This window comes from Coniophora puteana (assembly GCF_000271625.1).
Source record: "Coniophora puteana RWD-64-598 SS2 unplaced genomic scaffold CONPUscaffold_17, whole genome shotgun sequence".
Taxonomy (NCBI): Eukaryota; Fungi; Basidiomycota; class Agaricomycetes; order Boletales; family Coniophoraceae; genus Coniophora; species Coniophora puteana.
In genome coordinates this window covers 595774-623644 of record NW_006913069.1, presented here as the reverse complement: position 1 = coordinate 623644, position 27871 = coordinate 595774, and the positions used below count along the sequence as shown (strand labels likewise).

General features: G+C 55.2%; 8 protein-coding genes across 8 annotated transcripts; 5 read left to right on the top strand and 3 right to left on the bottom strand.

Annotated features, from left to right (window-relative positions):
* Window positions 1-173: 173 nt before the first annotated feature.
* Window positions 174-2669, top strand: CONPUDRAFT_169638 (uncharacterized protein; the record flags this gene model as incomplete). The annotated part of the gene is made up of 7 exons (XM_007776475.1): window positions 174-809; window positions 861-931; window positions 991-1162; window positions 1214-1438; window positions 1495-1594; window positions 1653-1783; window positions 1841-2669. The coding sequence occupies 7 exons, from the start codon at window positions 174-176 to the stop codon at window positions 2534-2536; spliced, it is 2031 nt and encodes a 676-aa protein (XP_007774665.1). The 3' UTR covers window positions 2537-2669.
* A 1404-nt stretch (window positions 2670-4073) lies between these two features.
* Window positions 4074-6478, top strand: CONPUDRAFT_147360 (uncharacterized protein; the record flags this gene model as incomplete). The annotated part of the gene is made up of 6 exons (XM_007776474.1): window positions 4074-4742; window positions 4795-4847; window positions 4907-5046; window positions 5109-5314; window positions 5370-5540; window positions 5615-6478. The coding sequence occupies 6 exons, from the start codon at window positions 4074-4076 to the stop codon at window positions 6308-6310; spliced, it is 1935 nt and encodes a 644-aa protein (XP_007774664.1). The 3' UTR covers window positions 6311-6478.
* Window positions 6479-7787: 1309 nt separating this feature from the next.
* CONPUDRAFT_85510 (alpha beta-hydrolase) lies at window positions 7788-9107 on the bottom strand. The gene is made up of 3 exons (XM_007776473.1): window positions 8867-9107; window positions 8258-8815; window positions 7788-8177 (listed from the first exon to the last, which is right to left on the bottom strand). The coding sequence occupies exons 1-3, from the start codon at window positions 8963-8965 to the stop codon at window positions 7890-7892; spliced, it is 945 nt and encodes a 314-aa protein (XP_007774663.1). The 5' UTR covers window positions 8966-9107; the 3' UTR covers window positions 7788-7889.
* A 490-nt stretch (window positions 9108-9597) lies between these two features.
* Window positions 9598-12864, bottom strand: CONPUDRAFT_169635 (uncharacterized protein). Its single transcript, XM_007776472.1, is given in 9 exon segments — window positions 9598-9693; window positions 9713-9716; window positions 9758-10356; window positions 10430-10780; window positions 10836-11033; window positions 11086-11307; window positions 11367-11915; window positions 11968-12663; window positions 12714-12864. 6 exon segments carry the CDS (start codon window positions 12424-12426, stop codon window positions 9799-9801), a joined length of 2337 nt encoding a protein of 778 aa, XP_007774662.1. The 5' UTR covers window positions 12427-12663; window positions 12714-12864; the 3' UTR covers window positions 9598-9693; window positions 9713-9716; window positions 9758-9798.
* A 1780-nt stretch (window positions 12865-14644) lies between these two features.
* Window positions 14645-16577, bottom strand: CONPUDRAFT_169634 (methyltransferase). The gene is made up of 7 exons (XM_007776471.1): window positions 16452-16577; window positions 16110-16382; window positions 15985-16030; window positions 15898-15931; window positions 15520-15806; window positions 15292-15433; window positions 14645-15229 (listed from the first exon to the last, which is right to left on the bottom strand). Exons 1-7 carry the CDS (start codon window positions 16565-16567, stop codon window positions 14757-14759), a joined length of 1371 nt encoding a protein of 456 aa, XP_007774661.1. The 5' UTR covers window positions 16568-16577; the 3' UTR covers window positions 14645-14756.
* A 355-nt stretch (window positions 16578-16932) lies between these two features.
* Window positions 16933-24442, top strand: CONPUDRAFT_85508 (uncharacterized protein). Its single transcript, XM_007776470.1, has 19 exons — window positions 16933-17469; window positions 17652-17892; window positions 18246-19033; window positions 19093-19670; window positions 19762-20181; window positions 20244-20303; window positions 20371-20453; window positions 20509-20572; window positions 20629-21257; window positions 21320-21689; window positions 21745-22138; window positions 22194-22252; window positions 22304-22853; window positions 22908-22993; window positions 23047-23211; window positions 23262-23390; window positions 23443-23540; window positions 23594-23715; window positions 23769-24442. Exons 1-19 carry the CDS (start codon window positions 17250-17252, stop codon window positions 24239-24241), a joined length of 5529 nt encoding a protein of 1842 aa, XP_007774660.1. The 5' UTR covers window positions 16933-17249; the 3' UTR covers window positions 24242-24442.
* Window positions 24443-24680: 238 nt separating this feature from the next.
* CONPUDRAFT_169633 (alpha beta-hydrolase) lies at window positions 24681-25905 on the top strand. Its single transcript, XM_007776469.1, has 3 exons — window positions 24681-24855; window positions 24912-25469; window positions 25534-25905. The coding sequence occupies exons 1-3, from the start codon at window positions 24763-24765 to the stop codon at window positions 25819-25821; spliced, it is 939 nt and encodes a 312-aa protein (XP_007774659.1). The 5' UTR covers window positions 24681-24762; the 3' UTR covers window positions 25822-25905.
* Window positions 25906-26325: 420 nt separating this feature from the next.
* CONPUDRAFT_85506 (uncharacterized protein) lies at window positions 26326-27734 on the top strand (the record flags this gene model as incomplete). Its single annotated transcript, XM_007776468.1, has 4 exons — window positions 26326-26520; window positions 26584-26832; window positions 26899-27290; window positions 27344-27734. Coding segments are annotated over exons 3-4 (696 nt in total), but the record flags the coding sequence as incomplete, so codon positions are not given.
* Between the last annotated feature and the right edge of the window lie 137 nt (window positions 27735-27871).

Sequence of the window (27871 nt, the reverse complement as noted above, 5' to 3'; positions counted from 1 at the left end):
CACCGCAGCATCTCTCACAAGGATCCACAACAAAACACGCCACTGAGGCCTTGCCTCAAAGCGTGACTCGCCCCCGCCTTGACTTGCTGTGTAGACACGGGTATTTAACCAGTTCACTCCCTCTTGAGCTTCACTCCAACCGCGCCTTTGTTTCTGCTTCGTTCACTCTCACGATGGAACAGCTATATGACCCACTCTTCGATACTCTCGACACTATAGTTCCTCATCCTCCCGTCGACCCGTCTATGCTGTCCTTCGACATGTACACGCTTCCCAGTGACACAGGCGATACAGCTGACTTCTTCAGCGTTCCCGGCCTTGATCTAGACGATGCAACTTATTTATCTCTTCTTGCTGATCTCCGCTCCGACGTCCTCTCGACATCCGCAAACCCGTTTCCATTGTCCTTTTCCGCGTTGGGAATTCCTGGCGTCAATGAGACGACAGTGTCTTCATCATCCACTACCTCTTCGAGTCCTACATCTTCCTCTGCTTACGGCACTGCTCGCTCTACGACGCCACCATCCAGCGTCCGCCAGACCATGACACTGCCTCCCGTCGAAGCGGAAGAGCTGACTTGCCATGATGTACCCTCAACACCCGCTGGTACCTCTAACCATAGCCAAGCATTCCCCGTAGTCGTCTCGGAACCTCGTATCATCCACGCTGCCTCTCACCCATCTACGTTCTCAACCGCTCCTCGTGCGTCGTCCCGGCGCAAGACCGCAAGCAGTACCGCTGCCTTCAGGTCTTCATCAAGCTCTTCTGCCGCGCCTAGAAAAGGAAAAGTCTCAGTCTACCAGGCTAATGTGAGTATCTCGATCCCTTTTCCTGCTTAGCGCGCTCACACGTAGACGTAGCCTGCACCCGGGGCCACTCCTCCGACTACTGTACCGACACAGACGACGTGGCGCCCAACGCCCCCTTCCAGGTAAATTTCAGACTGTTAGCCTCAGTGACGCTCTGCTTACTTCACGTGTGTATGATAAGGCAAATCAAGGAGCCCTCGCAGACCCTTGTGAACGTGGTCCCCACAGGACGCCCCGGAGAGTACACTTCGTTACCAGAGCCAGAACGCACGAAAGGGTTCATTCCGCCACCGGTACCAGAGCGGGAAGATAAAGCTGAACTATTTCGCCTGCCTAGACTTCCAGATAAATGGGTAAGTCGCAAAAGTTGTAACGCAGTCGCTGGATGCTAAGTGCAATTATAGGAGACCCCTGCAGAGTTCAATCGCTACTTGACGGAGAGGCAGTGTTGGGGTTTCTACGGACTTAACATACACACCATCGGTCAATGCATCATTAAGCAGAGCCCCGTTTCTGCGGGCGATGCAGAGTTGGATCAGCTTCTTCGGAAGGTCGTCAAGAGAGTTGTAGAGCTGCTCGCAGAGATAGATCCGATCAACCACGGGAAACTCTCAGCGGAGAACCAGACAGTGAGTGCTCATTTCAACTACGTAGGATGTAGCCGACGCTCATGTATTACTTTCAGAACGATGTTCAAACTTCGTCGACGACCGATCTCGCTCAAGATGTCACGAGTGTAACAGATAAGGGCACTGCATCGTCGCCCACCAAGACGTCTCCTTCAGGTGTGCCGCTTAGACTATTTATTTCCCGGGATGAAGACCGCTTACCTATTATCTCAAGAAATTCCTGCTTCCGTTGAAGGTTCTCCCGACGCGCGATGCGAGATCGCCCAAGATCTACCCGCACCCATCGCTCCCGTGCCTCCGACCAGCACTTCGTCTCCCGTCGTTGATGGCGAGAAAACGCAAACCGTACGCCATCGCATCTGCTGCTACATCATTGATTTGCCTAACCGCTTTGTTGTATAGCCTCGTGGCCAAGCCTCCACCGCTGCTCGTTTTGTTCGCAAAAATGCGACCAAAACAAAGCAGCGGGTGGAAAGTAGGAAGAAGACAGAACCCGCCACATCGCTGTCTAAGAGATCGAGGGAAGACGACGAAGACGCTCTCTCTGCCCACTGCGGCGAAGAGAGCAACCCTAAACGAACAAAAACCACCAACAGGTCCACAACTTCCGCAGCCGTGCCCGCTCAGCCGGCGGTTTCATCCGCTGGCCACTCCCCTTCTGCCTCTGGGGGCGACTCTGGAGTGCGATGGACGTACCACTACCCACCGACCGCGTCGTCTTCGAGTGGCAATCAGGGATGGGAGCAAGGAGCAAGAAACGCGAACGCAGTTCATATGCAGCAGCCTCGCACGATGCCGGAGCAGATCAACTCCGTTCCGCCAACTTCCTCATCGGGTCATCACGGGTACTATCAGTACCCGAGACCCGACTACCGCGCGCCGCCTCCGTCGACTTTGACTTCGACTTCGAACGCGACCAATTTCGCGAGGAACGAGGCGCCATACTCTGCATACCACTACCCTAACCCGCCGATGCAATATGGATACCCTGAATCCATGGTTGGATATGGCTACGCTGCGCCTCGCTACAACCATTCAGGCCCTCCGGGCCCTCCGGGACATGGTCACCCATCCAGTTCTCGAGGGTTTCGGCGTTGAGCAATGTTGGTAACACTGCATTAGATTTACTTGTTTTTTTTTCGGACCAACCTTATACTACTATAACTCGCTATCGTCTCAGTTGAGTCACTGCGCAATGTCTTGTATCTTATATTTAGTGTACAATATCAAATCCCGGCTGCTATCTTTGATTCGCTTGCTTGTTTACCGCGCAACGTGATAGGGCTCAGGAAATGAAAACTAGCGTTTCAGAATTTTTGCCTCGCGGCGTGGAGATCAGCCATTCTTACCAACAGGTTAGTGCCTTGATCAACTCGATTTTTGGATACTCGGCTGTTATCGAAGAAACCATGAATTGTTCGACCAGATCAATAGAAGGTTTGATGCATTTATCAGAATTCACATAGAACACGGCAGTGCTGAAGCGTTGACTGCCTAACCTTAGTTATTCAGGCTACTTCACCCGTCGTAGATGTTGACTGCTTCAAGGTGCGAAATTGTGTTTCGGTGCCAAGTCCGAGGCCAGGGGCAAGCGCTTGGGTCAATACTGCCGCCACTCCTCGAGGAAACACACGTTTATCAGGTCGGTCGTTAATCCATGAACGAGCCTTCGTAATCGTTGAATACGTCACGAAGCAATGATCTTGACGGAAGGAATCAAGAAGACAATAGATCGCTAACAGACGACACTGTTGCCTTACGTCGCCGTCAATTTTGCATGGTGGTGGCATGGCTGAACTGCGGAATCAAATTGACAAGCGGAAGTATCTGGAATATCATTCTCGCCTATGTCATTTCTTCCCAGACTTTGTTGGAAGAAGCGTAGACGTTTGACAATACCGACGTTGTTGGACCGGGGGAGTGTTTTACTCCAGTTTATTTGTTCTACGTAATGGAGACGGCTCACGCAGCTCAATTTGTGAATCTATACAGGTCTCCAATGGCTACCACGATGCGGCAACGGAGCCCATTATTTCCAACGCTTTCTGAGGTGAGAGTGCTCATCTGTCGTTGTAGAGAAGCGTGATGAGTTGATTGTGCGGGGCATCCCGATCTGGTGGAACCATCAAATGAAGCCGACGTCTCGCGGAGCCTACAAGGCGCCCGCCGCGGCCTACTAGCTGCGATGGAGTCGTCATGGCCACATTGACCCAGACTCTATTCAATTGTTGGAACTTCGAGCTGGCGAAAGTTGCCAAATGAAAGACAATAGCAGGCGCACCCAGCAACGTAGAATAATAATAGTAGATATATTGCAACGTGCTCAACATGCGGCCGAATCCAAGGTACAGGTAATGTCCAGGCATTGACCGGTCCAGCATGAAAGGTTCAAAGAAAATGTGCTTAGACGGAAGGGTCCCCGAAATAAACGTGTTACGTTACTATGTCTGATGGTAAATCCGTCGTGCGACGGTGCGGATCCATATTGAATGTACGCGATTAGGCACCCGCTGTCGCCCTCGAACTGTCGCTTGTGCCGCGTCTTGGCCTTTTAAATATTTGATCCCAAACGACTCTTGTTCCTCCAACCCACCCCTGTTCCTTTCGCACATTCTAATTACTGTTTTACCTCATCATGTCCCAGCCGTACACACCGGTCTCCGACACGCTCAGTACCGTGGAGTGGGACCTACTGGCCGATGCGTCTATGCCACCTCCGACTGACGTGTTCGCGGCGTTCGCAGACGCGTCTATGCCACCCAGCGCCATCTTCTCGACATCCCAATTGGACTTCGAGGAGTGGTATGAACAGGACCTAGGGCTCAACTCATCATCCTTTCTCATCGATCCTATCCAACCCAACCCCTCTATGTCACTCAATGACGCTCACCTTCCTGCTCTACCCACGCCTAGTCGCGACTGTGGCCCCGTCGATGACATGCCACCAACACTATCCTCCAACAACTCTACTCAAACGTCCCCCTCGATCTACGGCACCCCGCTTTCAACGGCACCTTCATCGAACACCCAATACCTGACGCCATCACCTCCAAGCAGATGCGAAGAGCCGGCTCGTTCTCATCCTCCAGCCGCCCCAGCCGGGGTAATCAGCAACTCTCAAGCTCTCCCCGACGTCGTTTTATCGGAGCCTCGCGCCGAGAACGCTGTCTCGTATCCTTCTAAACCGAGATCCTCAGACACTCCTCATACGCAATTGTCTCTCAACGCTGCAAGCAATTCCCTTGGCTCCTCCTACTCTACTAGCGAGTCGTCGGCAGGATATCGCCCAATTCGACCTAAGAACGTAAGGACGTTGAATATCATTTACCTTTCGGGGCGCTAACGTCTTCGAACAGCCTATAAGTACGCATTGTTCGGGTGCCAATGCAGACTTTGAGGGTGCAAGAAGGTAAGCAATAAGCTATTAACAAAATGATTGAATATGTGCTAAAATTACGTTTACTACAGGATGAACGCTCAAGAGAGGGTAAAACCTCTCTTGAACGCATATCCCACCGGACGTGCAGGCGAGTCTACACCTATGCCTGAGCCAGAGGGGATGGATCGGATAGACTTCCGTAATCTGGAACTGATCCCCGAATGGGCAAGTCGTCCCTTTTTATTTTATTTCATCACCGGAGATTTACCTGTCACGAATAGCAACTCCCAGACAACGTGGGCGTTCCGGAGTCTGTGAACAACAGGCGCTGCTACGGCGTGTGGGTCCATCAGGTGTTGAAGGACCTTAAACCACCTCCCCTCCGGTTCGACGACGACCTTGAGTGGCATCTCGAGATGCTACGGCGGAGGTGCTTCAAGTTGCTCGCCGACTACGATCCAGCGACGTTTGGCAAGGACGGGACGAGAAACAAGACTGTAAGCGTTCGCTCAGAATCTCTATTGCAAGATGGTACTCACCATTCGCGATCAGCGCGGTCAGGATGTTTTGGTGTCGGTGGATCAACCCGTAAAAGAGGATGAAACGACGTGTTCCGAATCAAGTTCGGGACCTATTAACCCATCGCCTCATCAAGCTCAAGTATCATCTCTCCCCAACAAAGACCCTCCTGATGCACAGACGGAGAGTACGAGCCACGATCCCGTAAGTATCTCACCAATCTCACCTGTATCATTTATTCCGCTGTCGGCCTGGCTGACGGCCTATGCGTGTAACAGTTTCAAAACCCTGGCCAGTTCGCTGTCTATCGACATGCGACTGGTACGGCCAAAGGAAAGAGAAAAGCCTCGCCTCAATCGACGAGCACCAGGGCGAACGCTCGAGCCAAACGATCAAGGCCCAACGACAACGACACTCTCTTCGTCCACTACAGTGAAGAGAGCACCACAAAACAGAAGAAAACCAGCTCCGCGTCCACGACTTCCCATGTAGTCGCGGACGTACAACCAGCGGTGTCCTCCGCCGGTCACTCTCCTTCAGCCGCAGCGGCGGGATGGGTATACCCCCAGCCGTCGATGGCCAGTGGCAATTGGAGATGGGATGGAGGACGAAGACAAGGGCACACGACGGAACCTCGCACGATGCCACATCACCCTATCAACTCCGCGCATCCGACTCCTCCATCCGGTTATCACCGGCACAGTCAGTACCCGCCTTCCACTTACGGCCCGTCACGGCCCACCTCTTTCGCGCCGACTTCGATAATGGCGAGCGAGGCACCTACTCCTACATATCCTGGCCCGGGGACGCATTTTTATCACCCTGTCCCGACGCCGCATCATGTGCACCCTTATCCAACGGCGCATCGTGGCCACCCAGCCCCGATGATGTCGGGTTACGGCCACTACCTGCCCAACTCCACCATCCCGGCAGGCCAAGATCATGTAGAACAACTTCATGGACTCATGTACTGAAGGAGGCTTCGTATCCAACGTCTCATTTATTTAGACCGACAATACCTCACTTTACTTACGAAACTACCAGTCATAGTCGCGCGTGCGGTAGAGTCACCACCATATATTTATTTCGATCTCGGGTATATATTTTGTATGCTGTACTACATTTACAACGTCTTAGACCACCGCATCCCATAGCACGATGTCCCCGACACAGGAAGTTGAAGAATGGTCTCAATCCTCTTGTTCATAGGTTTCGGTTCTCAGTTGTAATAATTAAACAATGCAGAGAGTACCAAGACCAATTCCGTTAGAATAATTCACCCAGTATGCTCATGGGAAAGTACCGGTCGGTGGTCTAGAGAAAGAACAGAGGAATAACATGCGGGTATGACTATGTCATCTCTCTTTTGGCTTCCGATATGAATTGCTAGACGGAGACAAGACTCCACGTATTCACCAAAGCCGTGCAGAAACAGGATTGCGCTGGCGAGTCGCACACCGTCTCGGTAAGTAACCCATTGGCAGTCGTTAGCAAAATTAGCCCTTGCGCGAGACCTCCACCCGCACAGTTTTCCAACAACTGAAACACGGGTAGCCCTACCTTCTCCTGGCAGTCAAAGATCGTCTAGGGCGACTCCACCGTCAACGGCTCTGTCGTCGGTGCTACCGCGTGGCTCGACGACGGCTCTTGTGGTGCACTCGGCGCCAACTGCGAAGCCGCCGAGTTTACCCTCCAGAACGGCCAGATCAGCGCGGCTGACATCACTCTCGTCGGCGGTCACGACAACTAGCTAGTGCCACCACTGCTCCCTCCGTGGAAACGCGAGGCCGTTGCGCTTACCATGCGATTCCAGCAGCGCCTACCCCATCGCTGTCGAGTTCATCGGCCCCGCTACTGAAAAGCTCAGCTGCGCTTCCGCTGACTGCAAGGATGCCCTGCACACCTTTACCCAGAAGACCGGCACCACCATCTCTCAGGCTGATAACGTTGGCGTACATACCCTCAGGTTTCTTGCGTCAGGGCTTTTTGCTAATTTCTCGGCTCATACAGGCCAAGGTCACCTTCTGTTAAACGATTGCAGACGTATTTATCGGCTGCATTGGAAATAGTAATATTTTAAATGAATATATGAAAGGGCATGTTGGAACGTGCCTGAGGAATTGATAGCAGGACCGAAGTGAAGGTTGAACGAACCTCGCAGTTATTCTCTGGATATGGGACGGCACTGACGCGCTACGAAGTATCGTCAGCTCTGAGCGTCGTATCCCGAGGACAGCACCGTTCACGTCGACAGTTAGTACTGATGTTCGACCAATTTCGCTTTTCGTTGCATCGCTAGTTCCGGAGCTATTGGCAAGAATTCCGGTACCGATCTTCGTCAAGAATTAAAAGAGTATTGCAAACTACCCATTAGACACCAGAGCTCCTCCAAGGGGCAAGTTGTAACCCTTGAGGTAATATAGCGCGGAATTGTTCCGTCATGCATGCGATGGACTAACGCGTTGAAGTAGAAAGATAAATTTACACCAATAAAGTACATCCAGTTTGACTCGTTGCATACGACGCTCCTCTTCTAAGTGGCCGAAAGAGGGATTACAGTGGAGGGATGACGCGGGTGAGCCACTTCGTCAGATGCTCTCGGAGCTGAATCAGCACGGCCTCGTTGTAGACGTGGCCTGTCCCTTTGTACTGGTGCATCTCGATGAGGGCCTTCTTGGGCTCGGGGTTGATACCCGTGGAGTGGTCGATGATATCGGTCTCGCTGCCCGAGAGTTCCTTGATGACCTGGACGGAGGCTTCGCCTGCGGGGAAGGCGACCACGTTGTCGACCTTGACGTGACCCCAGAAGAGTGGGGTGTTGCGAGCATGCGAGGAATACATCTGATACGGATGTTATCAGAAACCATCGAGCTGGTTCGACGGTTATGGAGTGAATGAATGATATAGAGATGGGCACACACCTTTCGGAAGTCATGCAGACGGGGAATGTACCCGCTAAGCGCTGCCACGCCACCAAGCTCCCATCCCTCCTTCGCCTTTCCTTCCCGGACCAGAATCTCCTCTTTCACCTTCCCGCCCGACGTCTCCCGCGTTAATATCTCCGGAGTTGGGGAGCCCGTAAGACCCGTGATGAGCGACATCGCGGCACCTTGCGAGAAACCAGCGACAATGATCCGCTTCTCTGGCGTGTCGGTGAACCCTTCGCCCAGCGAAACCTTCAGCAGCTCCGCTTCTTCTTGAATGACGGAATCCACGTCCCTTACGGAGCGCATCAGGTTCGCGAAGTTCATCTTCTCAGCCTGGGCTTCGATGCTGTACAGTAGGTGTGAGGGGCCGTTGCGGGCGAGGATATGATCGATGTCGACTTGGTGCCAAGACGTCATCTCTTCTGGAGACATCGGGGTCTTGACTTTGGGTGCCGAGGGGAAGACGAACTTGACATGGTCGAGAGCGGTGTTCTGGGGGAGGAAAAAGTTGCTCCAGATTGACTCCCAGCCTAGCGGTTGATCGCCGAGTCCCTGACGGAGCCGTCAATCTCCAAGGGAGAAGGTTGGATGCAGTGCGCTTACATGCATGAAAATCACCGTTGCCGTGTGCTTTGCACCACGGCGGGGGGCGATCTCGAGAGTCTTGTGCCTCGGGGTTGCGTAGAAAGCCGCGCTGGACATATTGGACGAGAACACTAGGTGTGGTATCCGCTGTGAGGATAGAACGTTAAGCTTCTTCAGCAACAATGCAGTGATCCCAACCAGGATACAGACGAATGCGGGCGCTCGAAGCAACGAGAACCGGAGAATCATCTCATTTCGAGAAGCCGAAGGGTGTTGAGGACGGTAATGTGTTTGGCTCTGTTATGATCCGCGGCTGATGACAAACATGACTACACAACCCCTCGGGACGCGTTTGGGAGCGAGGCGTCTCGTTAGACCCTCGTATCACAGTCGCAACTTTGTCTTAACACTACTACTGCTACGTTTTTCGATTTTAACGAAGGTTGCGTGAACTCGCCAGTCAATTGACATAGAAAGAGCACGAAACAATTCCTGAAGCCTGCTCCGAGCACAGTACACGTTCCGTAGCCTCATGGATACCGGCTATGGAGCAAAGCAAAGTTCGGTGCTTGCTTTCTCAAGCCCAAGACATTTGATTATAAGATGTTTGATGTCGAGGGATTCGTCACATTGATCCAGATTACGCTCACTCACTTATAGATTCAATTTATAGCTGATTATCTGACATTATTAACACGCCGAGGGCAACACGTTGACGAGAAAATATCTATTTATTCCAATTTCCAGAGGCTAGTACAAGGGTATACGTCTGAGCATCATCGATGTCAAGTTTTACGACAGATCATCATCGTCGCGCCGCCACCAATGTCATCGTAGTTGAATACTAAAAACAGAAGACGTTCAGATCGAATACCAGGTGATGGCCCAGATAAGCCGCAGCTTACCGATCTTAGGGACCATGTGTCCATGTGGGCGTGCCATTTTTCCATTCACGACGCTCGCCCGCTGGCCGAGCGCTGCGTGTGGCTCGTGAGAGCGTTTTCCCCTTCTTGAGCAGTGCGCGGGTGGGTGAATAGTTCGGGGCGACCCGAAACGCCGGGGCCCGTCAAATATGCAGACGGTATGAACGGAGTAGAGCGATTGGGCTGATGGACGGATCGGGACGGAGCTCCACGTCGGTGGTGCATAAGGTCGGAGGCTTCGGATACCGGCAAAACTACCCGCTCCCTCAAACCTCCTTCTGTAGACGCCAGAGAGCCCGTTCTCTGAGACCCGCCCAGTGAAGGGGGATGACCGAGATTCGGTACTGCCGCGACGGGATTGGCAGCACCTGAAGCTGCTGGTCTTGATTGGTATACTGAATTTGTTTGGTTGTCCTTTTCGTGGAGGACAGAGGTGGCTTCGTTCGTCTTCATCCTTTTTCTCAGCGCATGTGGGACGTTGCTGGCCCGTTTCCTACTAGCGGGTACATCGCTTTCGGAGACGGGATAGCCGAGGTCGTCGTGGATGTGCTGCGCGGCAGGATGAGCGAAGTCGCTACCATTAATCTGTTGGATTGTCGGAGAGTAATATCGAATATTCGGTGAGTTCTCATAATAATCGCGGAGTGATCATACTCACATTTCGTTCAAGAGACTGAGGAAGTACGTGAGAGGGCGGAGCAGCCAGGTTCAGACGAGGGTATGTGTCGTGGTGCTGATCTTTATGCTGTGATCCTAATTGTCGAGCACGCCTACCTAGCCTCCGCGAAGACGTAAGCGCCTGGCCTTGAGAAGGGACAGGAGTCGACGGAGGTGAGGCAGGAGATGGGCCTTCAAGGATACCGCGACGGCATGATGGCTTTGGGGCACGCGTACGCGGCGGCGGAGAAAAGACGTAGCGCGGAGAAGGTTCGGGGCTGGGCTTTTTGTCATGCGATGTCCCTCGGATAATCACCGGGGGGATCGGCGGATAAAACCGTTCGCCGTTGTGCTATAAAACGCTTTAAATACGAGCACGTAGTCTCAGGAAACACTTTGGTGCTCACCATCACGAACTCTTGAGGTTGTACTATGCTGTCGTCAGCATAGGCATCCGCAAGATCGCCGTGGTGCATCATACCAGAAGGTATCAACGTAGGACTCTGCTGGACCGTGCTCCATTCCAGCTGGTACCCGCTGTTCCAAATTCCTGCCAAACCACGTGGAATGTGATCAACACCCTCCTGTGCCGACACATCGTCGCTCTGCCATCATTCTCAGCGACGAACGCAGACGATGAGTGACGGAGAGGCGTACCAGGATTCCATTCACATGCCCAGTCGTATGCTCCGTGTTTTCCTTGCTCGCGGAGCCCTTGAATTTAGCGCCGAGATCGCAGATGAAGTTGCGCAACGATGCGATATCTTCGACCGGGATACGTGTGTAGCAGGCTGAACACTTCCAGACGCTCGTGAGCAACTCTGCGATCCTGAGCGCCACGGTATCGGAGTGTTGCTCGCAAGCGGAACGAATGGCACCCTTTAATCGGTATATCGCATTAGGATACGTATCTAAACAGTAAGAAAGGTTTAGCTCACGATAAGAGGAGGAGCGTTAGGCACGCGCTCGTTAAGCCGTGCTTGGTGGCCCGGTATCAAAGGCGAGGGGTAATTATGGGCCCATTCCACATCGTGAACATGCGAGCACGAATGCTGGATGTGCGACGCCCTGACCTGATCAGGAAGAGCTGGCTGCTCATGCACGTCGGGCTGAGGCGCATAATTCATCTCGTCAAAGTCCCACGCAGCATTCCCATACGGAAATTGCATGTTCTGAGCTTGCGGCGGCGGAGGGTATTGTAATGTGAGTTGGAGGGGAGGAGTCTGGAACGATGCTGCTTGCTGGAGTTGATCGAAAGGAGGAGAATGTTGCGGTAAGGAAGGGGAGGTGTACAAACTTGTCAATTGATGAACGTCTCGCTCAAGACCGTGACTGGAATGATCGACAAAGCCCGTAGCCGTGACGGCGTTGTCAAGCCTATGCGAGCTACCGAGATCAACGACTCCGTGACCGGAGAGCGCAATAGGAGGTGTAGACTGGGGAGGACTAGCTCCATGCCGAAGACCTTGACCGCTGTTCAAGGTAGCCTAATTTGAATTGTTAAGCGTCGTCCACAGACACACGATAACATGGACGTACTCTGGGTTCTTCATTAGAGCCGGCCAACGCGAACATATCTACCACCGACGCTGAAGTGGGCGTCGCAGCAACCGTGTCTATGGAGTACGTTTCGTTTGTTCCAGCAGGGTGCATATGAAGAAACGTAGAGTTCAGGGGGTTTGGTTCGGATGACGGGGCTGAGCAAGAGACTGAGGCGGAGCAGAGGGCGTCGAACGACGGCGATAGTGTCTCGTCAGGAAGGGTTTCGTGCATGTCGTGCTCGGCGGAGCAGAGGGCGTCGAACGACGGCGATAGTGTCTCGTCAGGAAGGGTTTCGTGCATGTCGTGCTCAGCGGCGAAGGTATCACCCCCGCCAAAGTCCCATTCATAATTGACGAGACCGGCGGAAAAGAACGGCGAGGATTCGTCATGAGTCACAGAATACCCATCTTGAGGAAGAAAGGCGGATAAGTCGGAATAACCAGGAGGATAGTTCATGGTTGTGGGAGGAGACGAGCGAGCGTGATGGGCGGGGAAGTGAGGAGCAAAGCAACAGGTAAAATCGTGAGCCCATAAGGACCCCCAGGCAGGCCTCGACACAACCGCGGTGTCATGTCAACATATTTGGAAAGCTCGCGTATCGTATTAGAAGATCCACTGCAGGTCTTGACAGGCGCCACAGGCCGCCGCAATTGAGAAACGCTTTCCCGAGTGGCGGTGACGGAGAACGTGTCCCTGAAACCCATTCAATGAAGGAGCGCCCAAGCGTGCTCTTGTTCGCTCACCAATGCTCACTAGGCCTAAGAGTGCAAAATCCAAAGGCGTTTTGGGTATGTCGCATTAACGATGTAGGGTACAAGGCGGCGTATCAAAGACACTTGCTGTAGCTTGCTGTACACCAGAGCTGCGGAATGTGTGATGGATCCTTGAATTGAATACACATGCAAAAGAAGCTTGATGGTCAAGTTGATGGTGCCAGTTGAAGTGACAGGTCCCTGAGCCTGTGTAAATCCGTAAGCGCCCAAACCAAACGGCGGTACCAGGCAAGTTGGAAGTAGGGTACGGTTGGGTTGGACACCGTGGAGACTCTGTCCTTATTTTACTTCAACTTACTGAGTATGACATTAGCCAAACGAATCGCCCTTGGTTCCTATTCTCTGTTTGCGATAGTACGACGTGGATGGCGGATGAGTGGACGGTGCCAAACGTCTGGTGAACGCTTAGTTGACGCTAGAACACTGTGCCGGCGGAACAGTAAAGTTCAAATTCCGACTGGCGACAGATCCTTCGCCGCCGTCTCGGACCTCTCGAGTGCAAAAGGTTGCAAGTTCACTTCGTCTTGAGGTATGTTGTCGTGTTGAAGAGAATGGGCAACGAGCCAGAACATCCATGTACTGAGAGTGAAAGCTTCATTTCAGCCGCGCATCCCTCAGTTAATGTGGGGAGTGTTTAGACCTTTGTTGCTTAGTGTGGCCCAGTAGCCACAACAACGACCAAACAATTTGCGGCTGTATTGTAAGCATTCGATGGAACCTGGTGAATACAGAAGTGATCTAAGGCGGCGAAATTGAACTTCGTCTCTATGAAATGGGGGTGGGGGGACGACACGCGTGAACCACGCAGACAGACAGACATTCCTTCAGCTGAAGAAACTGGGCTTCGTTATATACATGCACCACTCCTCCAAACTGGTGTACCTCAATAAGACTGTCCCTTCGCTCGTGGTCGTGGTTCGTACTGTGATCGATGATGTCGACTTTACCTCCAGAAAGTTCTCGGATGACTTTGGCAGAAGCTTCGCCGGCCGAACAGGCGATGACAAGTACTGTCTGCCTTGACGTGCTCCATGATTAGTAACATAGGAGTGCTGCGTGCGCGACGAGCACATCTAAAAAATACGCATGGCATCTAACCGGACATCGGAGCAGCGAGGACATCATGGAGGCGTCAGCGTGATAGAGAGATGGAGAAATAGCTCACAGCACGAAAATCATTGCAGGCGCGGAACATACCCGCGGCTGAGAGCCGCTACACCACCAAACGCCTGTCCCTCCTTTGCTTTACCCAGTCGAGCCAAGTCACCTTACCTCCCTGCGTCTCCCAAGAAACAATATCCGTGGCCGAAGAGCCTGTGAAGCCAGCCATAATCGACATCGTAGTGCCTTGCGGAAACCCTGCTAGGATGATCCGCTTCTCAGGCACACCATCGCCCCTCCGCCCCTATTTTACAGTGTCAATGAGTATGTGTTGCTTAAGAACGGTAGAGTATACCTCACTTACGCGCATCAGTATCACCGTCGCTGTATGTTTACTACGAGCAGGCATTTCACGGGTCTTGCAACGTGGAAACGAGTACGAGGCCGCGCTAGACATCTTGTGCTGCAAGAAATATGATGAACCTGTGGCTTAGGACAGAAGGAGACCGATATGACACTATAGCACTGAATACACAAAGTACTGGCACAACGTCGCAGAAAATGCTGGGGTATCAGAGACAACAGGATCCAGCGCATACCCACCAGAGTCATGAGTCAAACACCTACCAGCTATAACATGCCTCGGTCTGACTAAAAACACAGTAAGCACGGTCATCGTATCGACATATCCTGAGAAGAAGCCGAAGCGCTAAAGAGAAAAACCCCGTGTATGTGGTCTTGTTATTCTCCAAGGCCGCCGGTAAACACGCCTATACAAGCCAAAAGCAGCTCAACATTCAGCCGTACTCGTAGGTGCACCATGGGCTCGTTTAACCCACAATGCTACATCACCGACCCAGGTAGGATTAAAAAAACATGCACAACATGTAACGAGCCTCCAGACCCCACACCTCACACCTTGCGGAACTTGCCCTGCACCCACACCCTATACATCTTAAGCTGCCGCTTGCGGTTGACGAGCAGCCGCCGGTCGACGCCGAGCTGCTCGGCGGTGAAGAGCGCGCCGGAGGCGTGTAGAGACGCTGCGGCGCGTTCTGCGGACGCGAATCGGGATGGGTCCGAGTCTGATTCTGATTCCGGGGCTGGTGTTGCGCCCGCTTGTGACGGGGGCAGCGACGACGGATCTAGAGAAGGCGTTGGCACAGAGAAGCCGGCGGTGAGACCAGCACTTGAAGCGTCTGGTGACGATGCACCGTCGCTCTGAGGGACAGGTGTATGTGCCCCCGCAATTCCGGGCGACGCTGTTCCCCCGTTCACAATCGCGCCCTCTTGCCCTTCTTCTTCATCCTCGACACGCACACCTTCCGCCGAGGCCTTCTGCGCGGGCGTCGCGCGCTCGCCCGTGAACAGCAGCGCGAGCTCGTCTATAGACAAGCACGCTCGGATGAGATACTGTGAGAGCGGACAGAGGAAGACGGCGGCGCACCGAGCTCAAAGAAATACACCCGCGTCTTATCCCCGCGCGCATAGAAATTGTCCCCCAGCAGCCGTCCCGTGCGGAACCGCAGCTGCGCGAGATCGTACCGGCCGTAGTCCCTTAGGAGAAGCAGCCCGCCTGGCTTCAGCAGCTAAATCCCCCGCCCAAAAAAATCAGCAACCGCGGCCTTTCCTGCGTAAATGCAGAGAGAGAGAGAGAGAGAGAGAGCCGACGCACACGCCACACACTCCGCACCGCGCTCTCCCACTCCCCCGGCCCCAACGCGCTCATCACGAACACCATCAACGCAACATCCACGCTTCCCTCCCGCACGCCCGCGGGCATCTCGCGCGCCGTGAGATCCCACACCGCCGCGCGGACGCGGCCCGCGCCGGGGGGCGGCGCGGTGTAGAGCGGGTGGCGCTGTACGAGTTTGATGGCGTGTGCGGCGAAGTCGAGCGCGTGGATGGTGAGGGAAGGGTTGCGGGAGGTGGTGAGGAGGGGGAAGGCGGTGTTGCCTGCGCCTGGTGCGGTGCGAAGACGTGAGTGAGTGTGGGTGGGTAAGCAAGGGAAAGGGAAGGGAGAAGGGAGGAGGAAGGGAGGAGGGAGGCGTACCGCAGCCGATTTCGCAGACGGTCTGAGGGCCTGCCTTTGTGTGGTCTCAGATACTCGACTTTCGAGAGGCGAATGGAGGGGACGCACGTCGGGCGCCGTTGCGGCGAGGAGCTCGGGGAACTCGAGGCTGAGCCTGCGTGGGTGTGCACGATAATATAGATATCAGCACACTGCGCGTTTCGGCGGATGATGAAGCCAGGGAGAGAGCGCACCAGTTCCGGTCCCTGAAGAAATTGTCCGCGTTCGTCTTGTAGAAATTATCCCTTCCGCCTGATGTATCAGCGTCCCCGGGCACTATTAACTCCACAAGGGAGACGCACCAGTGCTTCGCGGGCCTGTCGTTGATCTTCTGGCGCTCGGGCTCCGGACAGGGCGCGGCGCGCTGGCGGGCGAGCGAGGCTGCGATGTGCTCGTCGTGCTCGTCGGGCGGGGGAACGTGGTCCCATGCGTTTTGGGAGAAGACGTCTGCGTCTGCGGTGAGGAAGCTGGGTGTATGTAAGCGCCGGAGGTTGGTGTTATAGGTCGGCCGGGACAAGAGCAGACGGAGGACTGACCGGGAGCCAAAGGGCGGTTTTTCGGCGTTGACGTCGTGCACAGAGGACGCGAGTTTTGGTGTGCGTCCCTTGCGCATATCAGAGGCGCTTGCATCGGGTGTAGGAGAGTCGGACATTGTGTCTTGTGGTTTTATGACATGGAGTCAAGGTTTAGGAGAAAGGCCTGTTTTGGGGGATTAACATCTGATAAGCCCACGGCCCGTCCCGGGGTCCTTGTAGGTGGTGCCCATCGGTGTGATGCTCGGTGGATGATGGCGCCAATCCAAAGCTTGAAACGACTTGGTGGCTCTGGAAGGGCGATGAGGTGGGCGACGATATACAGCGCTATTAAAGAGGGATGGCAACGGGGGCCGAGGGAGGGAGGATGGAGTGGCCGGGGACTGCCGGAGTGGTGTGGCGGGACCCGGTGTGAATTCAGCGACAGTCTTGTCCCCCTCACCACCGTGCCCGACGACACAACACCCCATCATCCCACCTTTCTCCTTTTCTTATTCCACTACTGCTCCTCTATGCTTGCTCTTTGACTGCTGACGAGCACGGAGGACAGTTTGCGACACAAGTCATCGAGAGGATCCGCAAGACGCCATCAGCCAGGCCGGCAGGCAGGGCAGGCTTTGACAGCTCAGCCCCGCCTACAACGTCAGACGTCTTCCACAAAGTCTCATTAAGCGTCAAGACTACCCTTTCCCGCCTTTCGAAGATAACCTCCACAACCACTAGGGCCGCAGCGCCAGCGTCGACACTAACACAGACACGCAACCCATCCAGTCATCGAAACAACTCATAAGCGACACAGCAATGCAGAGCAACGCCCACAAACCGCCCCCGCCCGACGACGAAGATCTGCAGCACCTCTATGAAGAGGTCTGGCGCGCGTTCGGCGACGAGACGCCGGCCGAGCCCTCGGAGCCGTCCCCTGCCGGGAGTGGCAGCGTGCACAGTGCGACTCGGTCGTATCGCGACAGGGACTCGCCGACGTACGGGCCTGCTGGAGGAGGTGGTGGTCGGTACAACAAGGGTGGGTCGTGTTCTGTGTTTATAGTGTGGTGGATTCCTGGGGTTGGAATGGGACGTGGTGGTGCTCTTTCACATTCCATCGCGGTGGTCGGGGTTGCGTTCTGTGCTTCCATTTCTCTCGCCCTGTCCATCCTCTTTCCTTTTTTCTTCCTCCCTCTTTCTGGCATCTGACGCGACCTCCAGCGATGCCCGACCCCACAGCCCAGCAAAACTCCATCTCACCTACATCGCACCGCCGCCCTCGTCCCCTCCCGCCCCCACCGCCCCAACAGGGCCCCGCGTCATCAGGATCGGGCGCTCATAGCCATTCGGCGTCGTTGCCTGAAGACCCTCAAGCCCGCGCTTCTAATGAGAGAGAAGGGAGACCGCCTGGATCCGCGAGCTCGTCGCGACCGAACACGGCGGGTGCTACAGGCTGGGACGGGTGAGTATCTGCCTGTTCTCTCGACTTCTGTTGCGTTGGGTTGGGATTTTGGTTCCGCGGATGCTGTTTCTTTCATTCTACCCGGTCCTTGCTTGGATTCCCGCACGGCGCAGGGCGAAAAGTGCGCAGCTACGCGCTCGCGATTGGTGTACTGCCTCTCCACATCGCGCTATCGCGATTGCAATTTGGCGCGACTGCGGGCGTTGAGTCTGAGCCCCTATTTCTTCTCCAATATTTTGAACGTCCTGTCGCCTTTCTACCCCGTTCTCTTCTTTGCTCCTCTGCTTTCGATCTCTCAATCTCATTTTCCTGCTCACTGCCATGCTCACCCCCTCCTTCCCTCCTCCCCACAGCCGACGCCAACTTCCTTTTGCACCCGGGTACCACACCACCCGCCCCTCCGACCCAAACGCTACCTCACCCGTCTCGCCATACGGCCAGCAAAGAGCGCCTGGAGGCGGCCCGCCACCATCGATTCTTGCACCCCCGCCTCCGCCTCCGCCCGACATCTACAAGGCGACACCGCCTCCACCGCCACCGCCCCCGCCGCACCTCGCTGGGCTGCCGCCTAATGGGACTAGCAACGGCATGAACGGCGGGGAATACGGAAACGGAAATGGATATGGAGGGGCAGCGCTCACGGCTCCCTCGATTCAGATGCCGTCGCCGCACGTCCCGGGGCTGCCGCGCTCGCACAACGCGTCGCCTGCGCCGCCGGGTATGGGCGGGAGTGCGAACGGGGCGGGGGCGGGTGTGGGGAGGGCGGGGAGCTTTAGGCCGCCTGGGGCTGGGGCGCCGGTTACGCCTGGCTTGGGCGGGTATGGTGCGGATGGGGGGTACGGGAATGGGAACGGGAACGGGAGTGCGAATGCGCATGTGAATGTGAATGCGAATGTGAACGCGAGGGAGGAGGAGTATGCGTATGGAAGGTCGTGGGGGTACTCGGGCCCGCCGCCTGCTACCGAGGGGCGGTACGACGATGGGCGGGCGGGGCGGTATGGGCATGCGGGCTCGGGGGTGAACAGGAGCGGTGGATTTTACGATGAGGTGTTGGAGGAATATGCGGGTGGAGGCGGGGGGCAGCCAAGGCAGGAGATGGACGCGGGGCCTGTGGTGGGGTACGGCGCTGGGGGCTTGCCACGTACGTTTCCACTGCTCTTTCACGCACCGACGCACGTTGATCTCCCCTGCTTCACACAGCCGAGCTCACCCGCGGCGCGTCCGCCGTCTCGACGCTCTCCGCCACGTCCGCGACGACGAGCGGCTCGTCGTCGCTCTACCCCGCTGCGGTCGGGCGCGGCGACCAGACGTCGCTGTTCACGGCGCAGACGACGCCGTCGCCGTCTGTGCATATTGACAAGGACGGGAGGGGCGCGTACGAGACGTATAGTGGCACGTCGAGCGGGATCGGCACGCCGACGGAGCGCGGGCAGGGGGAGGAGGATTATTTGACTGCCGGGGCGGCGTATGCAAGGCATGCGCAGGCGTCTGCGGCGTCGTCGCAGGTGCCGATTGCGCCGCCGCATGGGCATGGGCAGGCACCGGCACAAGGTCAGGCGCAGGGACAAGGACAGGGGCAGGGGCAGGTGTACGACGAGGCGTACGATGAGGATGGGTACACGTTCGACAGCGCGTCGGAGGACGCGGATCCGGATCGGTTTGTCAACTTTAGCTTGCTGAGCCATCTTGCGGTGCGGTTGCGGGATAAGGTGCCGCGCGGGACGCATGTGAAGAGCAGTATTCCGTATCCGAGGGCGTTCACGGGGAAGGACATTGTGGTGCGTCTCCGCCGCTCATGCCTCCCTTGTTTATTGGGAGTTGGCGCTGATGCTTGATATCTGGCTGGCCGGGTGGACACGATGATGACAGTCGACGATCCAGTCCCAGATCCAGCGCGAGCTCCTCATCAACCACGGCATCTCCACGACGGACCGGCGCGCCGCGCTGCAGGTCGCACGGTCGCTGCAGCGCCAGCTGTTCTTTTACGAAGTGGAGTGGGGCGACAAGCCGCTGCAGGACGGTGTCGAGGACGTGTACATGTTTCTCGACGACCACGACGCCGAGGGCGCTGTGTCGCCCGGGTTTGAGCGGTTCAATGATTTCGGCGGGAGTGGTGGAGGCGGCAGCGGCGGGGAGGCCGGCCCGTCGAGTGCGGCGGCGGCGGGGAGGACGCCGGGCGGGAAGGAGGTGGAGGAGCTGCCGACGGCGGTGATTACGATGCTGACGCGGTGTTATTCGACGAATTGTTCGGACGATGCGCCGTGTTATTCGTATGCGTGTCCGAGGAAGGTGCGTCTTTGCCTTCTCTGTGTCGAGATGTGAGCGCGAGTGCTGATGCGTGTGGTGTGTAGCGCCAGAATCAGGCGGCGCAGCTGTTTGAGCCTGTTGCGGTGGAGCCTGAGCCGGTGCATGTGAGTGTTGGTTTTGGTAGTGTGTTGGGGTTTGGGAAGGGGCTGATGCGGAATTTGGGGGTTTTAGCAGGCGCCGGCGGGTGATTGGCAGTTGATGGTTGATCCGAGTATTCTCAAGACGTTGCCGGAGAGCGAGGTTCATCGGCAGACGTACGTTTTTACTTGTACTTTTTTGCTGCGTTTGGAAGGTTAACATGCGGTAAAGGATTATACACAAGACGATCAGTCAGGAGGAGCAGTATATCCAGGATCTGGATATGGTTGAAGAGGTGTGTAGCACCGTGATGTCTGGTTTTTGCGTTGGGGCTAACGTCGTTATGTGCAGCTCTTCATACGGCCACTGCGTCAAGTAGACCCGCAGATTCTAGAGCCGTCCGCGCGAGACGACTTCATCGAAGAAGTGTTTGGCAACATCCTCGACCTGCGCGAGTGCAACAAGCAGCTGCTCGAGTCGATGTACGTCCGGCAGCGCGAGCAGGGCTCCATCGTGCAGAAGATCGGCGACGTCTTCCTCGAAGCCGCGACCGTGTTCCGGTACGCGTACCCGACGTACGTCGGGCACCTGCCGCTCGCGGAGAAGCGGTTCCGGGACGAGACGGAGAGCAACGCGGGGCTGCGGCTGTTTCTGGAGGACTGTGCGCGGCAGGGGGCGCGTGCGCAGGAGGGGGCGCGGCGCGGGCTGGATCTGAAGCACTTTTTGAGCCGGCCGAGCGAGCATCTGCAGAAGTATCCGATTGCGCTGGAGGCGATTGTGAAGGAGACGACGGAGGGGAATCCGGACGCGGAGTTTCTGGGGGAGGCGATTAAGGCGATGCGGAATCTGCATGCGGTTGCGCAGCTAAGGACGTTTCAGACGGCGATGGGGCGGGGGCCGGCGGGCAAGTGGGAGTGGTTTGATCTTGTGGGGCAGGATGTGAGGGAGGGGTTGCCGAAGAAGGAGCAGAAGCGGCAGGCGTGAGTTGGCTTAGCATCTTGGTGTGGGTGGTTTGGCTGATGGTTTTGCGTTGGGACTTTAGCATTATTTTCGAGCTTATCAAGGGCGAGATGGCGTATGTCAAGGACCTGGAGAACATCGAGACGATGTACGTCGTCCCCCTGCGTGAGGCGGACCCGCCGATCGTGCCCCGGGACCGGCTGCAGTCGTTTATCACCGACGTGTTCCATAATTTTGCGGAGCTGCATGCGCATCATCACAGGCTGCTTGAGCAGCTGCACGACATCCAGAGGGAGGAGCACCCCGTGATTAACAGCGTTACGGCGCCGCTGCTGGATACGGTGCTTAACTTCCAGGACGCATATCGGGAGTATGTGCCGAATTATCCGATTGCGGCGTATAGGATCGACGATGAGATGGGGAATAATCAGGACTTTAAGATGTTTGTTGAGGTGAGGCCTCAGCTTGCGTTTTGCTGGACATTGCTGATCTATCTGTTCTCGCTAGCATTGCACGCGCCACCCCGACGCGCACCGTCTTGACATGAAGAACTTCATCAACCGGCCGATCCCCCGGCTGCTGCGGTACGAGCTCCTGCTCAAGAACGTGCTCGACGAGACGCCGGCGCACCACGAGGACCACGAGGCGATTCCGCACGTGCTCGAGCTGATCAAGGCGCTGGGGAAGGAGACGGAGCCGGGGGTGCAGTCGGCGAAGCAGAAGGTGGAGCTGTGGCGGTACAACTCGAATCTGGTGTTCAAGGCGGGGGACGCGGTCGATATGGACCTGTTGAACGAGAACCGGTCGTTGATCCATTGTGGGAAGCTGTATAGGCAGCCGGATACGGGGTTTGAGTGGAACGGGTGGACGGAGCTGTTTGTGTTGTTGTTTGATAATTATTGTGAGTGGTTGGTTGATTTTTGGGGCTGCGTTTGGATGGCTGATGGGTTGGGCAGTGGTTATGACGAAGGTCAAGGAGAAGGATGGGTTGCAGAAGTTTAATGTCAGCCGGAGGGTACGTATTCCTTTACGCCTCGAGAGGACGTCTTGACAGTGAGATATTCAGCCTATACCCCTCGACCTCTTGACGCTGGCCAGCTTTACCGACCCTCCGACGCAGCGCGGAGGTGGGCTTATCCGTCTAGGTGGCTTGCGTGACCGGCACGGCGGCCCCTCTGTCGGCGGTGGCAACCCGAACGACGTCTCACCAGTGGGCGGAAACATGCCCGAAAGCAGCACCTCGGACTCGCGCGCCGTGTACCCATGCACGATATACTACACCGGCCGGCTCGGTGGGCTCGTCACGCTGTACGCCGAGTCCGCGCAGGCACGCGCCGAATGGAAGGGGAAGCTCGAGGAGGCGCTCGGCCTGCGCAAGGTGGTGCAGGAGAGCAACAAGGTGTTCGAGATGGAGGCGCTGAGCACGGACACGTTCCTGATGCCGACTGTGAGCACGGGGTCGTCGAATATCGGGTCGCAGCAGCCGGCGTGGAACGAGAACGCGATCACGGGCAAGGTGACGTGTTCGGTGCCGTTTATGACGAGCGATGGGCGGTCGTTGGTTGCGATTGGGTGTGCGGAGGGCGTGTGGATTGGGTTTAGGCATGATTCGCGGTGTGCGTTTTTCTTTGTGATGTGGTGGTTGGTTCAGTGCTGACGGACGGATGTAGCCATGCGACGCGTTTTGCACCTTAAACTGGTGACGCAGTGCGCGATGCTGGAGGAGTTCGGCATTTTCCTTGTGCTTGCGGATAAGGTTGGTCGGTTTGCCTGCACCAGTTGTGCCTGGTTAACATGTTGTTTGTTTAGTGTCTGTTCGCATACCACATTGAGGCTCTCGTTCCATCGCCATCGAGTAACCCGCACGCGACGCAGCAGACGCCTCAGCGAGTCAATACCACGCGTGATGTGCAGTTCTTTAGCGTTGGACATCAAAACGGGCGCACGCTCGTCATCTACATGAAGAAGAAGCAGGTGCGTGTAGCTCACGATCAGAGGGTCCCGTTGTTGACGTCTTGCGACAGCTCGAGAGTATCTTCCGCGTACTTGAACCCGTCGTCGAACGCATCAATGACCGTAGCAGAGCCAACGCGTCGTTCACGTCGCGCTTTGGTCTGCGTCAGCCTCGGTCGGAGTGGTTCCGTGTATTCAGGGTGAGTTTTAGGATTACGAGTTCATGTGGATGACGACTGACGACTCTGCCAGGAATTCTTCCTTCCGTCCGAGTCGTATGACCTTGTGTTTTTGAAACACAAGATCGCGATTCTTTGTACGAAGGGCTTCGAGATCATGGATTTGACTGAGTATGTTTTGAGTCATTTGACGCATAAAAAAGCTAATTGATTGTGTGTTTCAGCTTCAAGAGTGTCAGTATTCCGACGCGGGATGATCGCTACGAAAAGCTTGCTAAACGTTGCGAAAACTGCCGCCCGATGGGCATGTTCCGTGTCGATAATGAGTTCTTGCTTGTATACGACGGTGCGTCGAGCGACTTGTTCCTCGTTGACCGAGTTTGCTGAGCTTCTTGGCAGAGTTTGGGGTCTACGTTGACCGACACGGCGCACCGAGCCGCGCGAACCACACCATTGAATGGGAAGGCACCGCTGAGCGTGCTGCCCTGCACTGGCCTTACATACTTCTCTTTGACTCGCGCTTCGTTGAAGTCCGGCACATTACAACTGGCCTGCTCGCCCAGATATTGCAGGGCACCGAGATCCGCTGCGTCTGGGACGGCCGTGGCACGTCTGTCAACCTCAACAAGGAGTCCGAGACGTCGAACGAGGGTATGAACCTCGAGCCGCACATCCACATCGTCATGAACAATCTCGAGCCGGCGCAGGGCAACAGGCCGCGCACGACGTCGCAGCACATCTACGAGCTGACGCCGACGGTGCCGCTGTATCTCCCCGGCTCGCTCGATTCGCCCACGCAGTCGAACTTCAACCAGACCAACTCGCCGCCGCGCTCTCCCCCGCTCAACCCGAACTGGAGAGAATTGCGATGAGATCCCTTCTCAGCTACTAATAGATCATAAAATGGAGACATGGACTTGAGCCCGGATTCCACACGTACATACACTTGTTTCGATTTTCTCTTTCGCTGTTTTACTCCCCTGTTCTGTTACTCACTTTATACTCATGATCAGTTAGTGGATTTATTCCTCATGTTTAGTGTGCTGCATAGCTGCATCGTGTATTCGTACTCTTACAAGCCATCAATTATCGTTGTTTTCATCTTTTTCTGTTATGTCGCGGAGCGATGAATCTCATCTGGCTTGTACTGCTAATTTAGCTTGTATTCTACTACAGTCGTGATCACCGGCGTCTTTGGAAGCTAACAAGGCCACACAAGGCCCTTCTTTTTCGTAGCGCTTCGGTTCATCGAGACGTACGCGTAATGTTCCGCTGGACCTTATCGCGTCGAACACTCATATTTGTTTGTGTCGCGGTTGCACTCTTCGCATCTCTCCTCCAGTGCCTTAACGGTTCCGTCTATCGACAGGCCCAACCAATCCGTCTGTCCAAGATGTCAACTACAGCCTTTTACTCAACTCCACGACACAAGACTCGTGAAATCGCTGCCCAGGACAAGCACACGGCGACGGTGATCTTGATGCATGTGCGTGGCCTGCGCTTTGCGCTTATACCAGGTCTACTCATGCAATCTTGAACCAGGGTCGCGGTGATCAACCGCTAGGCTTGCAATCCGCGTGGGAGCACTATGTCATCAGAGACAACGATGCTCTCAAGCACATCAAATTCGTCATTCCCTCTGCCCCAGTGATCAAGGATCCATTGTACTCTCAAGAGGTGGCGACCTGGTACGATGCTGATGACTCGAAGACGTTCGCCACTGGGCGTAGGCCCCCTGCCCTTATATACGACATCGAAGAGCAGGCTGAGCGAATAGAGTTCGCGAGTCTCATGCGCTCTGTCCGCGATGTGGACTTGCTCGTTGAGCAAGAGGCGGAGATTCTTAGAGGCTCGCTGCAGGGACAGGATGTCGCGCCTGAGAAGCGGATCGTCCTTGCTGGTTTTTCACAGGGCGCTGTGATGTCGATTATGACAGGACTGACTGGATCGCCAACTCCAGATATCCTAGCGCGGAAAACGAAAGAAGGCAAAGTGAGGGAGGAGGACTTGGTAAGAGAAGGAAAGGCAAGGGAGGGCTGGGAGGTCGGTGGGATAGCAGCTCTCAGCGGGTACGTTCCGCGTCTGCACGAGTTCCGCGCAGTAAGTTTCTATCTTTTCCGGTTCCTCTAATTCTCGGATCCCTCGTTGATACCAATTGCACTAGATGTATTCCCAGAACGCTCGCAACACCCCTCTTTTCATGGCACATGTCAAGGTGGACAATGTCGTGGCCTGTTCTGCCGGCGAGACTTCTGCCAAGCTCATCCAAGAGCTGTCTGGCGGTGAAGCTGATATTATCGACCACAGCATAAATGCAGACCACAAGGCAAAGAAGAGCCTTATTGAGGTGCATCAGTTTGGAGGATCAGGGCATGTATACAACGAAGCCCAATTTCTTCAGCTCAAGGAACATCTGTCTGCATGGCTCACGCGTGTCGTTCCTCCGCTCTAAGCGATGCCAGTTCACTATATTACATAGAGCAACTACTGCGTGAGTTATGCTGAACCAATAGCTTGACTTGGTTTGTAAAGGGCGTGTCATACTACAGTACTAGTAGTAAGTATCTCAAACGATTTTCTTTAATCGTTCTTGGGGTCCGACATAAATGATGCTTATCGCTCAGGTTTAAAGTCCTCTTGATACCCATCGCCTTGCTTTCAGCTTGACATTAAATGATGGAATTCTCTCGGCCTTATCTGCCAGACGAGATGACTTTATCACCCGAGAGATTCGAGGCGGCGGTCGAGGTCGAAGTGCCTGCTGAGTCGGAGATTGAACTTTACTGTTCCGCCGGCACATTTTTGTAGCGACTAAGCGTTTACCAGACGTTTGGCGACGCCGGCCGTCCACTCACTCATCATCAACGTCGTGCCCCCATAAGCAGAAAGCAGGGACCAAGGGCGAATCATTCGGTCAACGCCATACTCAGGAAGCTGAGAATAAAGCCCAGACCAACTTTTCCTGGTGTCCAGCTCAACCGTGCACAGCTTCCAGCTTGCCCAGCACCGCCGTGTGGTTTGGCCGCTTCCGACTTTACGCAGGCTCAGGGATCTGTCACTTTGACTGACATTGTCAACTTGACCATCAAGCTTCTTTCGAGTATGCATTCAATTCAAGGGCCCACCGCGTCTTCCGCCGGTCTGATGTACAGTAAGTGTTTTTACACACCTTTTATCATACCGAGAGCCTTGAGTGTGATGCTTATGAAACAAGCCAGAATACCTGTGGGCTGTGGGTTCTGCGTTCGATGAGCTGCATAATCAAACAAACGAGAAAATGCTGCAATTCTATGTCGTCTGGGTGCTTTTATAGATATGTTTCTCTGTCATCACATTCCGGGAAACCGGCGCCTATCAGCACTCCAAATGACTTGCCAAATGATTCTTTTAATATAGCAAGCGAACCTAATATGTTCATATGGTGCCGTGAGGTGCACAGGGGCGTGCATGGGGGTCCTTATAGGTGCACGAATTTCCCCTCTGGCTACTTCACATTTCCCCGTCCACCATACTCAACTGCGTCCTTTAGCAACCATGAATTTTCATGCTCCTGGCGATCTTGACTCTCCTGCCTTTCTTCCTCGGGATGGAAGTTCGGGAGTTGATGACGGATGGACACTTTTCCCCGGCAGCATGCATCCTTACAACCTGGCCTCTGGTGGCTATGTGAGCTCCACCGCCTACGAGGACTTGTCGCATCCGCGGGGTATACACCAGTCGCTCCCCGTCCCGACACCTGCGCTGTCTCCAGACACACTCCACTACCCGCTCACATCGCCAGAGTCGGTGGTCTCCCACTCTACGTCTCATGTCTCCCCTGTCACGACAACCGATGCATATGCAGCCCAAACGCTCGCTTCTTTGCCTGACGCAGACTTTGCGCTCAGCTTCGCCTTCGCTTACGTCGATGACGAGTCAACGGTAAGCCGATGTTTATTGTGTTTGAGGCCAGGACGCTCACGTCTCTGACTCAGACGGTCGTGAACACCACCGAGGGTTTTCATCACGAAGCTGGCTCTCCCCAGTCTCCCGGGCACATCGTGTCTTCTCGCGTCGAAGTCTCCGACGTTGGCGAGCGAGACCAAACTTCTGTAATAACCACTGGCCAACCCAATCATGGTATCGGTCAATACGCGCATCAGCTCGTCATGCCAACATTGCCTATCCCTCCTTCCCTCTCTCGACGTCCGCCTCCTCCAGAACAGATACATCTTGTTTCATTGCCAGCGCAGCACGAGCCCATTCCTCCTCAACAGTTTCCATTGTTGGTTGGTCCACTGTCGCAAAACCCCTCCGACCAAGTCCAGCACCGACTTGTCGCTGGTGGAGACCCTGACGCGGTCAATCACGTTCATCACACATTGCCGTTCTCCCTGAGTCAGAGCGAGAATACCCTGCATACCCAGAAAATCTACTCGCAAGCTCCAGATGGGAGTCAGCCCCGTAGCCACTCCGCGAGTTTGCCGTCCAGCCCCCATGCACGAATTAATGGGGAAGTGGCG